General features: G+C 39.3%; 1 protein-coding gene across 2 annotated transcripts in view; it reads right to left on the reverse strand.

Moving 5' to 3' along the window:
- Window positions 1–281: 281 nt before the first annotated feature.
- Window positions 282–17,104, reverse strand: part of LOC114412521 — a 28,849-nt gene continuing 12,026 nt past the window's right edge. For both annotated transcript variants that reach the window (XM_028376450.1, XM_028376449.1), the window contains 4 exons: window positions 7,911–7,996; window positions 7,732–7,808; window positions 6,590–6,825; window positions 282–994 (listed from right to left, as the gene is read on the reverse strand). In XM_028376450.1, coding sequence (XP_028232251.1) covers window positions 644–994; window positions 6,590–6,825; window positions 7,732–7,808; window positions 7,911–7,996 — 750 coding nt within the window. In that variant the 3' untranslated portion in view covers window positions 282–643. The remainder of the gene's footprint in view (window positions 995–6,589; window positions 6,826–7,731; window positions 7,809–7,910; window positions 7,997–17,104) is intronic.

A 17,104-nucleotide genomic window follows, 5' to 3' on the forward strand; every position in this document is an offset into this window, starting at 1 on the left:
ATCCATGGAGCAGAAAAAAAGAAAAAGAAACAAATTCTAAATATGCTCTTATCTTGCCCTATTTCTTATCCCGAATCACGTCTATAGTATTTGTGATGTATTATATTCCAGTCTTATTTATAGATCTATCATCTATAAGCAACTAATACTTTAACACATCACACTCGTATCTATAAGCAACTAATATTCCATGCACTTGCACATTGGGAGATCAAAACCCATAATATTCTTAGAGAATCTAATAGCATGCTGATTACCTACCAAACTTGAGGCTAAGAGTGTGATGAACACATCTTTTATAATTTATGAGCCAAATCAACAAGTCTAGCTGACAATATTTTCTGTAAAATAAATTAATCAGCAACTGATATAATTGAGTTAGACTCACTTAAACTCTTTCCCTGTAAACATGTCTATGAAGAAAATGTCTCAACGGAAAAATAAACTAGCAAATGTACTAGGAAAAGGACAACAACTAGAATAAAGGAAATCCAGCGAAAACAATCAGGAAACGCAAGCAAACCATGCTCCATCCTACAGTTGAAATTTCTATGGAGACTGGAAATGATAAATATCACTGTGAGCCAGTGTACACAAAGGGATAACTATATTCAAGAGATATTGATACGGCGCCATTCAAAGCCTAAACTAAATTTCGCTTAATCCACAGTAGAGTCGCCATTGTTTCCACAGCACCCCAATAAAGCAGCTCCATATATTCCTCATAGCTTGTAGGTGAAGCAACTGAAAGAGAGTCATTGTTTTTCTGGTCCATTGGAAGCTTGCCATTGTCAGCATTGTTATTCTCTTTCATTGGCATCTTGCCTTTCACATCTTCCGGTGTTTCCTTTTTTCCATCAAGGGATTGTCTCAAATCAGAACAACCAGAATTGTAATTATCTCCACCTAGCAAAATTCTGTCACCTGGGGACCTTGTATCCATAGCATCAAATTCACCAATTTCATGAGCTCCAACCATGTCTCTATATTTTCGCTGCAATAAAGTAAGCATGTGTTAGCACTAATCATTTTGCATAGTGAATACTGAATAGGTTTTATTCCATTCACACATATATCCAAATTCTTATTACAGCTTGCTGTGTCATTGTCACTCAGCTGAAAACATGGGATTGTTTTTTTCCACTTGAGTTTGATAAATTGTCTGATTATGTAATATTAGTCAAGCAGCAATATCTATTAAATTTTCAAATATAGAAATAGAAGTCATATGATAGGATTAGGACCTAAGCAAAGACTAGAAAAGTAGAAGGTAACTGGTATTGGTATTAAGAAAATTCTGTCACAAAGGATGAATCCTCAATACAGCGTAGCTTAGGATGTATAGACAAACTAAGATATAACAACAGATTGGACAGAAATTGATAGGAATGTGGGCCTAGAAGTAGATAATAGGCCCAAGATTTGGAGAGTTTATGAAAGGAGAAACAAGGGGGTGAAGAGAGGTGTTGTGGTAGCAAGGAGTAACTGAATTACCCTTGTGAGGAATGGGTATTGGATATATAGCGATTGTTTAGGGGAGAGAGAATTACTTTTTGATTTGAGAATTCTGTTATGGACAGAGGGCATTAGCCTCTCTGTAGGAGCTTTGCTCTGCGGCAGTGGGTTCATCCTTCTGTATTTGCCTTTGTTATTACTGAAATAATACTCTTATTTCCTATTCTGCATTTCTATTGTTCTTCTGCTTTTTTGGTTCCTAACAATTTGGTCCAACCTGCCGGATCAGAGTCGGAGACGCCGTTGTGGTGACTAGATCAGAGGGTTCCTCCAAAAAAGATGGATGCTAAGGTTGCAGCACTCAAGACGGAGGTAGCGAGACTCAACCACAATGCAAAAGCTATGCAACTCAAAGCGGATTCAAACCACGAGAAACTCCTGGATGACCAATACTTCAAATACTTCATCCAGGGGTTGAAGGTAGGTATCAAGGGACGAGTATGGAGCATGTGAACACTTGAGCCAATATCCCGTTCACGGTTGATGAACTTAGCTAGAGTGGTTGAATTGGAACTCCAGGCATAGAAGGTGGGGTGGTATGGTTTCCATTCAATGGGAGCGAGAGGAAGCAATGGAATGGGCCTCACCCATCGAAATGGCCCACCAAGCCCAACTCTGGGTTATAGGCCAGGTGTACCCAGATCCGATTTTGGATCTGGCAGATCCAATCGTGAAGGGAACGGAGGAAGAACAGAATTCAACAACGAGCCACGCCATCCTTTATTCCAAGAGATCACGGGTGAAGGGAACGGAGGAAGAACAGAATTCAACAACGAGCCACGCCATCCTTTATTCCAAGAGATCACGGCGTCCGCCATCTTTCGTATCAAGAGCTGTTTGAACGTAAGCAGAAGGGCTTGTGTTACAAATGTGAGGGACCCTTCCATCCTCTCCAACAATGGCCGAACCGTCAATTGTGTGCTATGTTACTGGACGAGGACGATGAAGAGAAAGGGGATGCAAATGTGGTGGAAGTAGAGGACCAAACTGATGAAGAAGGGGACAAAGGGGAATGCAGCATGATGTTTTCGGGAAATACTACAGCTGAGATCAGCCAGAAACCACAAACCATGAAAGTAAGAGCCATGATCAATGGAGTTCCCATCTTACTGTTGGTGGACAGCAGTGCCACTCATAATTTTATATCAACAAAGTTGGTCCAGGCCAATCCAGCCTAGGGTAGCTTTGCTATTCTTAGCCAGTCCCAAGCCCGGATAAAAGGAGAGGGTTGTGTTAGGCTTTCGACAGCCAACGTTAAACTTTGTCGAATCTCTATGACATGGATCAATTACGTAATAATGTGAATGTTAGGTCGTTGTCCGGAAGCAACGCGCTGTATGGCTCGAGTACAGTGTCAAAAGAGCAAGGGCCGCTGCATCGCCGCCCGGATGTAGTGAAAAGTAAGCAAGGGTTCCCACATTTTCCTGAACGGGTGTGGGTAAAGAAGCTAGTTCATGACAGGAGGATTCGCTTTGGTACATGGAATATAGGCACACTTATTGGAAAATCTATGGAAATAGTGGATGTTATGGTGAGGAGGAAGATCAATTTTATGTGCCTACAAGAAACTAAGTGGACAGGTGAAAAAGCGAAAGAATTAGACAACTCGGGATTTAAGCTGTGGTATACGGGAAAAATCAGATCAAGAAATGGGGTAGGGATTATTGTGGACAAGGAGTGGAAGAAGGATGTCGTGGATGTAAGAAGAGTAGGAGATCGTATCATAGTCTTAAAATTGGTAGTGGGACAGGACACCTTTAATGTTATTAGTGGGTACGCACCTCAGGTTGGGTTAGCAGAACACTTTAAGGTAAAATTTTGGGAGGATCTAGAAGGGGTACTTCAGGATATACCCCAAGGAGAGAAAGTTTTCCTAGGAGGGGATCTCAATGGACATGTAGGTAGCATGGCTAGAGGTTTTGAGGGGGTGCATGGGGGTTTTGGCCTAGGGGAGATGAATGGGGAGGGTAAATCCATCTTGGAGTTTTCGGAGGCTTTGGATCTTTCTATAGCCAATACATGGTTTAAGAAAAGAGAGGAACATCTTATCACTTAGAAAAGTGGAGGGACATGTTCTCAGATAGATTTCTTCCTTATCAGGAAGTCTGATAGGGAGTATTGCTTGAACTGTAAAGTTATCCCGGGAAAGAGCTTGACTACCCAACATAGAGTTTTGGTTATGGATGTAAGAATTAGAGATAGGGCAAAGAGAAGAAGTCCTATGGTAGCACCAAGGATCAAATGGTGGCACTTGAAGGGTGAGAAACAAGGAATCTTCCAACAAAAGATATGGGAGGGTTGGTGTGGACAATCACAAGGAAGTGCAAATGATATGTGGAACAAGATGTCCCAAGAGATTATTAAAGTGGCTAAAGAGACGTTGGGTGAATCTAGAGGTTTTGGACCTAGGGGTAAAGAATCGTGGTGGTGAAATGAAAATGTTCAGAGCAAAGTTAGAGTAAAAAAGGAGTGTTTCAAGGAGTGGTCTAGGGGTAGAAATTCTGAAACTTGGGATAAGTATAAGATAGCTAGAAATGAAACCAAAAAGGCGGTGAGTGAGGGAAGAGCCCAAGCTTTTGACGGACTATACCAAGCTCTAGGAACCAGGGACGGAGAAAGATCTATATATAGGCTTGCTAAGGGTAGAGAGAGGAAGACTAGAGATTTGGATCAAGTAAAGTGTGTTAAGGATGAAGAAGGCAAAGTCTTAGTGCATGAAAAAGATATCAAGGAAAGGTGGAAGGCGTATTTCCACAACTTATTTAATGATGGATATGGATATGACTCTAGCAGTCTAGACACAAGAGAAGAGGACCGGAACTATAAGTACTATCGTCGGATTCAGAAACAGGAAGTAAAGGAAGCGTTGAAAAGAATGAGTAATGGTAAGGCGGTGGGGCCAGACAACATACCTATTGAAGTGTGGAAAACTCTTGGAGATAGAGGTCTTGGGTGGCTCACCGAACTCTTTAACGAAATTATGAGGTCAAAACGCATGCCGGAGGAATGGAGGAGAAGCACGTTAGTGCCAATCTATAAGAATAAGGGGGATATACAAAATTGTGCAAATTATAGGGGAATCAAGCTCATGAGTCATACCATGAAATTATGGGAAAGAGTGATCGAACGGAGATTAAGAAAGGAGACTCAAGTTACTGAGAATCAATTTGGTTTCATGCCGGGAAGGTCGACCATGGAAGCGATTTATTTATTACGGCGGGTGATGGAGCAATATCGCATGACCCAACAAGACTTGCACTTGATTTTTATTGACTTGGAGAAAGCGTATGATAGAGTGCCTAGAGAGATTTTGTGGAAAGCTCTAGAGAAGAAAGGGGTTAGGGTTGCATATATTCGAGCTATCCAAGATATGTATGATAGGGTATCGACTAGTGTTAGGACACAGGGTGGAGAGTCAGACGATTTTCCCATCACAATTGGTTTACATCAAGGGTCAACCCTTAGCCCCTACCTTTTTACCTTAATTCTGGATGTCCTCACGGAACAAATCCAAGAGATAGCGCCGAGATGCATGCTTTTTGCAGATGACATAGTCCTCCTTGGAGAGTCGAGGGAGGAGTTGAATGAGAGGTTGGAAACTTGGAGACGAGCTCTAGAAACACATGGCTTTCGCCTAAGCAGAAGCAAATCGGAGTATATGGAATGTAAGTTCAACAAAAGAAGGAGGGTTTCTAACTCAGAGGTGAAAATAGGAGACCATATTATCCCTCAAGTCACACGGTTTAAATATCTTGGGTCTGTAATACAGGATGATGGGGAAATTGAAGGGGATGTGAATCATCGCATTCAAGCAGGATGGATGAAATGGAGAAAAGCATCGGGGGTGTTATGTGATGCAAAGGTACCGATCAAGCTAAAGGGAAAGTTTTATCGGACTGCGGTAAGACCGGCGATTTGTACGGAACAGAATGTTGGGCGGTCAAGAGCCAACATGAGAATAAAGTAGGTGTAGCAGAGATGAGGATGTTGCGGTGGATGTGTGGTAAGACTCGACAGGATAAAATTAGAAACGAAGCTATTAGAGAGAGGGTTGGAGTAGCGCCTATTGTAGAGAAGATGGTGGAAAATAGACTTAGGTGGTTTGGGCATGTAGAGAGAAGACCGGTAGACTCTGTAGTGAGGAGAGTAGACCAGATGGAGAGAAGACAAACAATTCGAGGCAGAGGAAGACCCAAAAAGACTATAAGAGAGGTTATCAAAAAGGATCTCGAACTTAATGATTTGGATAGAAGTATGGTACTTGATAGAACATTATGGCGGAAGTTGATCCATGTAGCCGACCCCACCTAGTGGGATAAGGCATTGTTGTTGTTGTTGTAAAGTTGGTCCAGGCCATGGGGTGGAAGATTTAAACCCTTGAATATGAAGCTGGGAGATGGATTTATGGCGTGAGCACAGGGAATTTGCCCAGATGTGGAGAGAGGTGCTGTGGTGGCAAGGAGTTACTGAATTACACTTGTGAGGAATGGGTAGTATTGGATATATAGGGATTGTTTGGAGGAGAGAGAATCACTTTTTGATTTGAGAATTCTGTTATGGACCAAGGGCATTGGCCTCTCTGAAGGAGCTTTGCTCTGCGGCAGTGGGTTCGTCCTTCTGTATTTGCCTTTGTTATTATTGAAATAATACACTTATTCCCTATTCAGCATTTCTATTGTTCTTCTGCTTTTCTGGTTCCTAACAGAAATAAACTAGAAAACAACACTCTTCCTGAGAATAGAATCCCTCTGATTTCAGCCTGACCTCCCACTTCTCCAATAACAGAATCTCCCCTCTCAACCCCCACACTCCTCTTTTTTATTTGTTAGCCTATAACTGCTGGCCCAATAAGCACCACAATTGGTTACCCATCATTATAAGATATTAATGCCGTCACCAATCAACATCTAAATCATATTGTAAATAAAATTGTAGAAAATTAAAATTGTCTTTGTATTTTCAAGTATTATTAACTTCAAATCAATATTCTTAGCAAGTGATGGAAAAGGAAAATACTTATCATATGTTTGTGGGTCAATTACAGAGAGGAAAGTAATTTCATGCATGTCAATACCTTTAGAGAATTTGACCCAGGTGTGTTTGCCAAGTCATTTGCTACAACTTCAGAGCATTTGCCATTTAATTTCACTGAGCTACTAGCATTATCAAATGACCCAGATTTGGACAGCAAACCAAGATTTTTTCTCTTTCTAGTATCATAAATAGCTATATTTTTCTCAGCATTCTGCTTTGGCAAATAACGAGCCTTTGCCAGCTGTCCTTTAAATTCTGAGTTCAACAGAGGAGATCCTGCACAGAAACCTTGAAGTTTAACGATATTTATCTCAATTAACTACAACCAAAACAGAAAAATTTCAGTATTGTGCCACATAACACATCCTATCTCAGTTTGCGAGCCCAATGTTGGCGATTCATTAAACTAAATAAGAGGGTAACTTCAGTTTTTACTAAGAATCATAGGAAGATTGCATCACATTCATCAGCTAACAGGCATGGTGTCCAGTCTTTAAACAAAGACAGGGTTATCAAAATGAGTGCTGAACCCCCTGCTACAACACTCTACTGCATAGGGACTTTTTATGCAGCACTTTTAAAAATGGAAAAGTAAAAGCAACCAAAGATTTTACTTCTGAGCTCCAAATTTCTTGCAATTGTCAAAATAAAGCAGAAGTTCCTTACTTTTATAGTGATAAGAGATGTGAAAACACCTTAGAAGTTGAGTTAGATATAAAAGGAAAGGCTGTTGAAACAAGATCCAAATTCCCCAAAGCATGCAAACCAACCAACAAATCTCTACTAAGTAGGGATTTACCTTCTCCAATTTTTTGAAAGGGGACTCCCTACTAAGTAGAGATTTGTTGGTTGGTTTGCATGCTTTGAGGAATTTGGATCTTGTTTCAAGAGCCTTTCTTTTTCTATCTAGCTCAACTTCTAAGGTGTTTTCACATCTCTTATCACTAAAAGCATAAGGAACTTTAGCTTTCTTTTGACAATTGCAAGAAGTTTGCAGCTCAGAAGTAAAATCTTTTGTTGCTTTTGCTTTAACATTTTTGAAAGTCTTGCATGAGAAGTCCCTATACAGTAGAGTGTTGTGGCAGGGTTTGGGAGGTTTGGCACTCATTTTGAAAACCCTGTCTTTTTCCAAAGAATGGACACCATGCCTGTTAGCTGATGAGTAAGATCTAGAACTTATACCTGGTGACTTCCTGCAGTCTTCACAGACCCACCAGTCACCTTCCGGAAGTTTGTCCAACTTATCATCGTTACAATAACTGGTTGATGAATGAAAAATAAAACCATATCATTTCACTTCCCCATAAAATGAGAGGATACCAAAACAAAAATACAATGATGCAAGATATTAAAATATTTACATGTGTTCTGCCCCATCAGGACACTTGTTACAAATAGCAAGATACTCTTCTATTCCTTGATCCCCACAGATATCACAAAGTGTAACCTGTTATCAATTGGAAGCCAAAAAAGCTATATAAATTCATTTGAAACAAAAAAAACAAGCAAAATTTTATGTTGTCTCTATACCTCTTTAACACATTATAATGCTAGTAGTATAACCTAATGAATTATGTTAGTAATTAACACAAAGGAAATTATTGACAACAGAACTTGATGATGAGGTATACAGACATGGGAAAAAAACAAAAGAAAAATAAGGATTTGTAGATAGAATTTCGGACACTAAAATAGCACAAAATGCCACAACAGGATGGAAAGGATTATGTAGAAGAGCAAGTTTGTCAGGAGAGAAATTTTGTATGGGATAAATAACAGTGCCATGTATAACAGAGAGAGAGAGAAGGATAACGTTAAGGATCCATAAGATACTCGCCAAGATAGCTTTGAAGGAAGAAAATACTAAATAGCACAGTACTCAGTACTACAGGGGGAGAAGGCTGTAGACATCTGAGTTTTTTAAAAAGAAAATTCACACTGAAGCAACTTAATCTCACTATTAAAAGTAGCAAAGTAGATCTACTTCGTACATTGCATATTCACTTCAAACGTTCTGTGCACCATATGGCTCTAGTACTTAAGTCATACATATGCTTTCTATTTTATACCTCACTTAACTTTCCCTGATTTCTTCAACATGTATTTCCTAATTTACCACCTGTCCATTTTGCATATGGCCATTTTATTATAAAAAGTTTAAAATTTAACCATTAACTATTAGGTTATTATATTCTTCCTTAGCTCACAATTCACATAAAGAAGCTCCTTGATGCAAATCATCAACTATTGGTGAGGTTTCAGATAACCCAGTTTCTCCTCTAGCATTCAATCAAGAGCAATTTCATCAATTTTGTGGAACTAATTAAACAGTGTGAAACCAAGAGACTTTTGCTTTTACTGAGTTCCCAAACACACCTCAGTGGATTACAATATTTCGCTATAGGAATGTAGAACCTCAATGAACAATAGGATAAGATTGGGTAATCGCAATTCTTTTTCATGAATTTGAAAAAACAGATACAATAAACTCCAATGCAATTTGAAATTGAATCAATAAATCTATATAGCTGGAAGTGACACAGCAGAACTAGAACAAATAGTTCAATAAAATATCTACTTCTAAAAGTTTAAAACAACAACAAAACCTTATACCACTAGCTTCAGAGATATTATTTATCATGAAATCCCTCCTGACAACTTCCTCCAATGTCCTTCTTGGTTTCTCTCTCCTCCTTTTCACAAGACTAAAAACCATGCAATAGACTCTTCTCACTAGTGCCTCCCATGGCCTTATTTATGTGTGTCAAAACCACCTTAACCAATTTTTCCTTATAAAATAATTTAGTATCTTGCCCTTTCTTGTGTGACACACATTCTTCTTAACATTCTCATTTCTACTACTCTGACCTTTTTCTCTTGCTGTCAATTTAAAGCTCAACATTCACTACATTAGTACAGTTAGAGATATAGCAATATGATAAAACTGACCTTTGAGTTCGGTAAGTACTTTAGGATTGCAAATAACCCTTGATGCCTTTCTCCATTATAGTCATTCCGCTTGTATCCTATGTATAATATCCTCAATTTCCTCATCATTTTGTAGTATTGGTCGCAACTATTTATACTTAGAAAACTGTGGTATGACATCTCCCATTCTTACTTCCAAGTCATATTCTCGTTTCTTGCCAAAACTTCCATGTATATAATTTGTCTTACTAGCAAAAATCCTTTATTTCTAAAGTTTGTCTTCAAACTTCAAGTTTAAAGTTAACAACTGCTACCCTTGATTCCTGAATCAAAACTATATCATCCAAAAAAAGATGCAAATAAGGATGATGATCTTTCGCATGTCCCTAGTAAGCACAACAAAGACTGGATTAAAACATTAAGGACTTAAGGATGAGCCTTGATGTAATCCTATTCCTATAGAAACGTACTTAACCTCGTCTCTTGGAGTTCTCTCACTAATATTAGCCCTTCATACATGTCTTGTATAGCCCGAATTTTGAAAATATCTAATGCTAAAACAACAAAGGTAAATAAACATCAAAAAAGCCTAGGCTTACAAGGACTGAAAGCCAAAATGCATACTGAGATACAAAAACAAAAACTAGAACCAGCCCATGTTTATTGAACTCTATCCACATAAGTAGCTTGGAGCATTTTAATGTATAAAAGAAAGCAGTTGCTGCTTACATCTTCAATTTACCGAAAAGTTTATTCTCCCAAATTTTCTAGCAACACCATCCTCTACCCTCCTAATCTATGACACAAGTCTATGGAAACAGCCAATGTTTACATCTTCAGTTTACCATGATACTAATCAGTAAAAGATTCCATATTCTCTTGATTTTTAATTTAGGATCTAAAACTATTCCTTTTATGTCACTCAAATCTAATAATCAGCCACCAGCATACAAGATTTCAATGTCTGATAATTTACAAACTGTAAACTTCATAGCAATCCCTAGACATCCAGAATGTACAAGGCATTATGTGTATTGTGGCATTATTAGTTCATTCTAAGGTCCTTGCCTTGGGTATCTCCACACCCTTTAGGAGCATTTAGTTCAAACTCTATTCACTTAAAGCTATTCTTTTTGCTATTCAAAGCTAATAATCAGCCACTAGCATACAAGATTTCAACTTCAAAAAGAATTGAGAACTTCAAAGTCCAAAGCAATCCATCCCTAGAAACCCAGAATGCACAAGGACCTGTGTGTACTGTTGCATTATCAGTTCATTCTAAAGTAGTTATTGATACTTATTTTGGGGGGTCCTTGCACCACGGGTAACCCAACACCATTTAGGGGCATTTAGATTTAGTTAAAAAAATGAAAAATATTCCCAACAACATGGGGGGCGAAGTGTATTTCTGGGAAATGAGAATGATTCGAATTGCTAACAGCAGAAAGAGGTAGTCGAATTTTGGTAATCAACGACCCATGTGGGTAGCTGAAGTCACCAGCCAGCTGTAAACCTTCAGCAACTGCACAAGGAGCCTGAATTTGGTCATTGGCAACAATGGTCAAAGTCACCAACCATCATCAATCTTAGGCATGGGCTGAAAGTGTTAACGGAAAGATTGTGATCCTCTTCAGTGAGAAATTGCGGTGGAATTTGAGGAGAAACAACAAATCGAAGAAGATTGTGAGCCTTGATAACTGGCTCGATTTGCTGATGCCACAGCAAAAAATTCTCATCATCGAGCTTTTCAGAGATTTGATGAGAAAATGTAGCTGAGAAGATGCTAAAATCGAGGAAGAAGAATCATTTTCATGCGGAGGATGCGACTGTAATGGAGTTGCATGGATCAGATCTTTGTGCGTGGATCAGACAGCTCTGATACCATGTTAACAGAAATTGAACATGTTTATTTATGAAAATGAGATAATACAAAAGGTACTGACTCTCTGTTTACAAAACCTATTTATATTACAGAGACTCAGTTAGAAGTTAGTTACAACTGTCTGACTAAGACAGTTATACCTGATTAGAGTTTAGCTACTATAGTTAACACTAGGTAATTACAAAACAGAAAGGAGTTATACACTCACATGAAGTTGCAGGCCATCATTAATTATTAACATGTGCATAAAACGGCTGGATTTCAGTGAACAGCAGTGGTGGCCATAGTCACCCTCACCCACTGTCACTAGCTAAGGATAGTCAAATGCTGGCAATCATCGACAATGACTGAAGTCATCAGCCATTGACAATCATCAATAGGAACAAGATGGCTGAATTTTGGCAACTGGAGGTAGCGGACAGAGGCCAATGGTGGTTGAGGATTGTGAACATTGATGCAACAATTGTTTTTTGATAACATGGCACGAATAAGTATTTTAGACATTTCACCCTGAACATTGATAAAACGATTGTTTTTTTATAACATGGCACGAATAAGTATTTTAGACATTTCACCCTGAACATTGATAAAACGATTGTTTTTTTATAACATGGCACGAATAAGTATTTTAGACATTTCATATGGCAACATATTCCTAAATTGCTCAGCCTTAGGAATGGAGCCAACCTTCCTCCGTAAAGTGTGAGAATATTGGGAAAAAATCATTTCCAAGTACATGCCCCCTTTCAGGGTAAGACAAATGCTGTTTAAAAAACTGAGGTCACCCTTCCCAGCAATGTGTTTCTGCAGGCTCAAACATTATACATGGCAAAGGCCCCTCAACCACTTAGATTAAGCTTGCTAAAAGTCTAAAACTACTGAGACCCTTTCTTGTTCAGGCAGGGGGCAAGCATGATTAATGTGATGATTCCTCTTGAACATAGTGGCACATGGGACTCAGTTTCTCTTTTTTTTGCACAGCAAAAATAATGTAGTATTATATATAAATCAGTACTAGAGGTACTGAGGTAAAAGATATGTGGTTACAAAGGCATAGAATTGCCAAACCCCACTACAAAGCACCCAACAGCTAAAAATAAAGAGCAGAGAAAACCCCCCTAGGATAGTTCCTCCTGCAGGCTGCTAGACCAATGGTTAAAATGAATATGAAAGTCTTTGTCTATTCCTTTTAACCATGACCAAGTATGGAATAGAGCTTCGTCCATGACTTTTTCAGGATTGAAAGTCTGGTTTTTGAAAACCAAGAGATTTCTATGCTTCCAAATAGTCATAGAGAGGGCTATCCAAAACACCTCCCATCTAGTGTTTATAAAGCTTTTGCGATTCCAATGAGAGAATTGCATAAAATGATTTTTGGGTTCAATGGGGAAAGGGCCCACTCTATTGACCCATCTCAAAGCCTCCCACCATAAATTCCTAGTGGTTCTGCAAGAGAACATGATATGGCCAATATCTTCCTCTTCACTATCACATAACGGGCACCTATACGAAGGCAAAGTGATGTGTCTCTTCCTCAAGTTAACCTTAGTAGGCAATCTGTTTCTGAAAATTCTCCAAGAGAAAGCAATTGCTCTTGGGGGGATTTTCAGATTCCAAATAATCTTAAAAGCTCTGTCGTCATTAACAGATCTGCCATCATTCTTGAGGATATTGTAGGCTGACTTTGTGGAATAGGCTCCACTAGGATCAGCCTTCCAAATAAGGGAATCCATGCTGGTTGGGCAAATCTGGACAGCATCAATCTCATCCATAAAGGCTGCTACCATATCGATTTCATGGTCAAAGAAGTTTCTCCTCCATTCCCATTTATTATCAACAAGAAATCCCATTAGGCTGATAGGAGAATCCTGCTGGCAGCTCACTTGATACAAAGTAGGGTATTTTTCTTGAAAGGTTAAATCATCCTCCCTCCATTTATCCTTCCAGAACCTGATTTTATCACCATTACCCAACTTCCAACACAGATTACTGGACAGGCTATTAGAGTGCTGCTGCTGGAAAATAGATTTTAAGTCCTTCCACCAGTTAGAGAAAGCTGTGGAGTTTCTGCCATGAATCAGAGCATTCCAGCCACCATACTTGGACATTACAATTCTGGCCCAAAAATGATTCTGATTAGTCGCCAAATCCCAGCCCCATTTGCCCAGCAAGGCCTCATTAAATTTCTTCAGATCTTTAATACCTAGCCCCCCTTTATGCTTAGGAAGACAGACCGTATCCCAATTAACCCAAGGGATCTTGGATGCCTCATTTCCCCCTCCCCAAAGAAAGTTTCTCTGAATTGAGGTAATTTTATGAACTACTTTTGAAGGTATTCTGAAAAAAGACAGCAAGTAGATGGGTAAAGCTGTTAGCACAGAGTTGATGAGGGTTATTCTTCCTCCCATAGAGAGATATTTTTGCTTCCATTTGCTGAGTTTAGACTCAAACTTGCTGATGATAGGCTGCCACACTCCCCAGCTTTTAGAATTAGTTCCCACTGGAATTCCAAGGTAAGAAAAAGGAAAATCCAGTTGGTTGCAGTTCAGAATATGAGCTGTTTGTCGGCACCAATCCTCTGATTTACCCAAACAACCAAATTGGCTCTTGGCATAATTGATCTTGAGGCCGGAAACCATCTCAAAACATCTTAGAATAGCCTTTAGAACTCTAACATTGTCCAAGGTTGCAGTCCCAAAAAACAGAGTATCATCTGCATATTGCAGAATGTTGACATCTTCCTTATGATTGCCCACTTGGTAGCTGCTGAACATGTTCTTGGCTACAGCATTTCTCATCAAACCTGTGAGGCCCTCAGCTACTATATTGAAAAGGAAAGGAGCAAGGGGGTCTCCTTGCCTTAATCCTCTTTCTGGGGTGAATTCCTTAGTAGGACTTCCATTAACCAAGATGGAAATAGATGCACTAGACATACAGCCATGAATCCATTTTCTCCACCTCTCACAAAAACCCATCCTCATCATCATATAATCAAGAAAACCCCAAGAGACCGAATCGTAAGCTTTTTCAAAATCCACCTTGAACACCATACAGTTTCTCTTGCTCTATAGAAAGAATTGTAGGGTATCAATGGGTATAGGCTATAAACCAAAGGGTCAAATTGACTGTTTTATGCTTGCCTAGTTACAAAGGAGTACACTGAATGACTCGAACAGTCTTGGTTACAGTAATACATTTTCTCCCTTAGCTAAGATTACTTTTTGTTCGGCTTTCTCATACCATGGTAGTTATTGAGTATTGACCATTGTATTAGCAAAACATTCTTCCTACATAGTGAACTTTAAGAACAAATATATAAATAAAGAAACCATTTGGGTTCATTGCTTAGGAGGAGTCAAGCTTGGTTTGTAAACTTGTTGACACTCTAATGGATTTGAACTGTAAATTATTACCATACTAGGGGGAGCCTTATTTAGATCCTGGTAGGTACAAGGATTTAGTTGGGAAATTAAACTATCTTACAATAACCAAACTGGATATTTCCTTTCCAGTTAATGTGGTGAGTCAATTCATGCAATGTCCAAGTGTTGATCTTGATAACTGAAATGACATGAATTTGGGCTAGGTCAACCTAACTCAACACTAAAAGCTAGCTCATGAGGTGAAGATTGTCTAAGCCTTTATAAGCTCTACTTTGGTCATATCTATAGTTAGTGTGAGATCTCAACCCACTTCCCTCAGAGATTTATAGGAATAATTTTTTATATTTTTTTTTTTGAACGGCCAAATATATATATATATATTAAAAGATAAATAGTACCAGAGGTACTACAAGATAACACAGGAGAGAAGATCTCCTGGAACAAAAAAACGAATATAGCAATACATCAGCCCGACAATAAAACAGCAAAAACCCAGCCCTACAGATCACACACTAATTAAAAGCCATAGCCATAGCTGAGGACCATTGATGGACAGGAACATTAAAATCCTTTTCCCACCCCCTCAGCCAGGACCAAGTGAGAAAAATTGTATTATCCACCAACTTTGAGATGACAAAAGGCTGATTATTAAAGATCATGTCGTTTCTGAGCTTCCATATTGACCTTGTAGCTGCTATCCACCATATTTTCCACCTTCTATTGGTATCCTTCGAGCCTACCAAGGAAGAATGCTGGAGGAATTATCCATAGGCCTACAATGGAGGACTCTATCTTCCTTAACCCAGGAATTAAATTCCCACCACAGAGGCATAACTTTATGGCACGTGAAAAACAGATGAGAGGCAGATTCAACTTTGCTTTGGCAGAAGGGACAAAGGTCATTTTCAATGTCGACTTGCCTCCTAGATAAGTTATCCTTAGAGGGAAGCCTATCCCAAAGTAATCTCCAGGCAAAAGATAAAGCTCTAGGTGGAATTTTAATATCCCAAAGCTGTCGAAAACCTAAACATTGATCTTCGGAAAGCTGCTTAGCTTTGATACAAAGATAAGCAGAATTAGTAGAGAAGATCCCCTTAGGTTCAGCTCCCCACACCCAAGTATCTTTCAAACTTGCAATTGGGCTTATTGCAGCAGTTTGATCAATAAAAACTGAGGCTCTCCCCATTTCATTGTCAAACAAATTTCGCCTCCAAGAAAACTTCCATTCCCATCCAGTTTCACAAAAGGAACCCATATTTGCCACTATCTGAAGTTTTTGAGATGAAATTTGATATAATTTTGGGAATTTTTCTTTAAGGGTTATCCCACCATCCACCCAAGAGTCTTCCCAAAAAAGAATTTGATCACCCCTACCCAACTTCCAAATGAACTGCTTGGAGACATCAGCCATACTACTGTGATTAATAATGGACCTCAAATCAGACCACCAGTGAGAGAAACACTGCTTTGGAGGCCCTTCTTCTAAGCCTCTCCAACCCCTGTACTTTGAAGTCAAAATTCTGCTCCAAAATTGATCTGGTTGCTGAAACATCAACCATTTCCATTTAATTAGAAGAGCTTTGTTGAGAGCCTTGATGTCTTTGACTCCCAATCCTCCCCTTTCTCTAGAGGCACACACTTGACTCCAAGCCACCCAAGCTATCTTCTTCCCTTCTAGATTACCACCCCAAAGAAAGTTTCATTGAATGACAATAAGCCTATTAATCACTGCTGAAGGGGCCCTGAAAAAAGACATATAAAACAAGGGCAAAGCTGTTAAGACAGCATTAATTAAAGTGATTCTGCCAGCCATTGATATACTTCTCTGATTCCATTTATTTAGCCTAGCCTCGAATTTTCTGATTATAGGCTCCCACACCACCTTCCTTCTCGGATTGACACCTATAGGCAGCCCTAAATAGCATAAGGGAAAATGCAGAGGGCCACGGTTCAAGAAGTCAGCAGCAAGTCTGCACCACTCCTCAGATTGTCCAATTGCTCCAAATTGGCTCTTGGCAAAATTGATTCTCAGGCCAGAAACCATCTCAAAGCTTCTAAGAATAGCCTTGATAACTTTAACATTATCCATTGAAGCTTCCCCAAAAAAGATAGTGTCATCAGCAAATTGAAGGATATTCACTGGAACCTTATTCTTCCCCACCATAAAGCTGTGGAGGCAGTTTTTAGATACTGCTTCCCTCATCATTCCTGTCAAACCTTCAGCAACCAAGTCAAACAATAAAGGGGTCAAAGGATCCCCTTGTCTCAACCCTCTTTGAGGCTTAAATTCAGTAGTTGGGCTTCCATTCACTAGGATAGATATAGAGGCTGATGTGAGGCACCCCTTAACCCAACCAATCCA

The sequence above is a fragment of the Glycine soja genome, chromosome 5, assembly GCF_004193775.1.
Source record: "Glycine soja cultivar W05 chromosome 5, ASM419377v2, whole genome shotgun sequence".
In the NCBI taxonomy this organism is placed as follows: Eukaryota; Viridiplantae; Streptophyta; class Magnoliopsida; order Fabales; family Fabaceae; genus Glycine; species Glycine soja.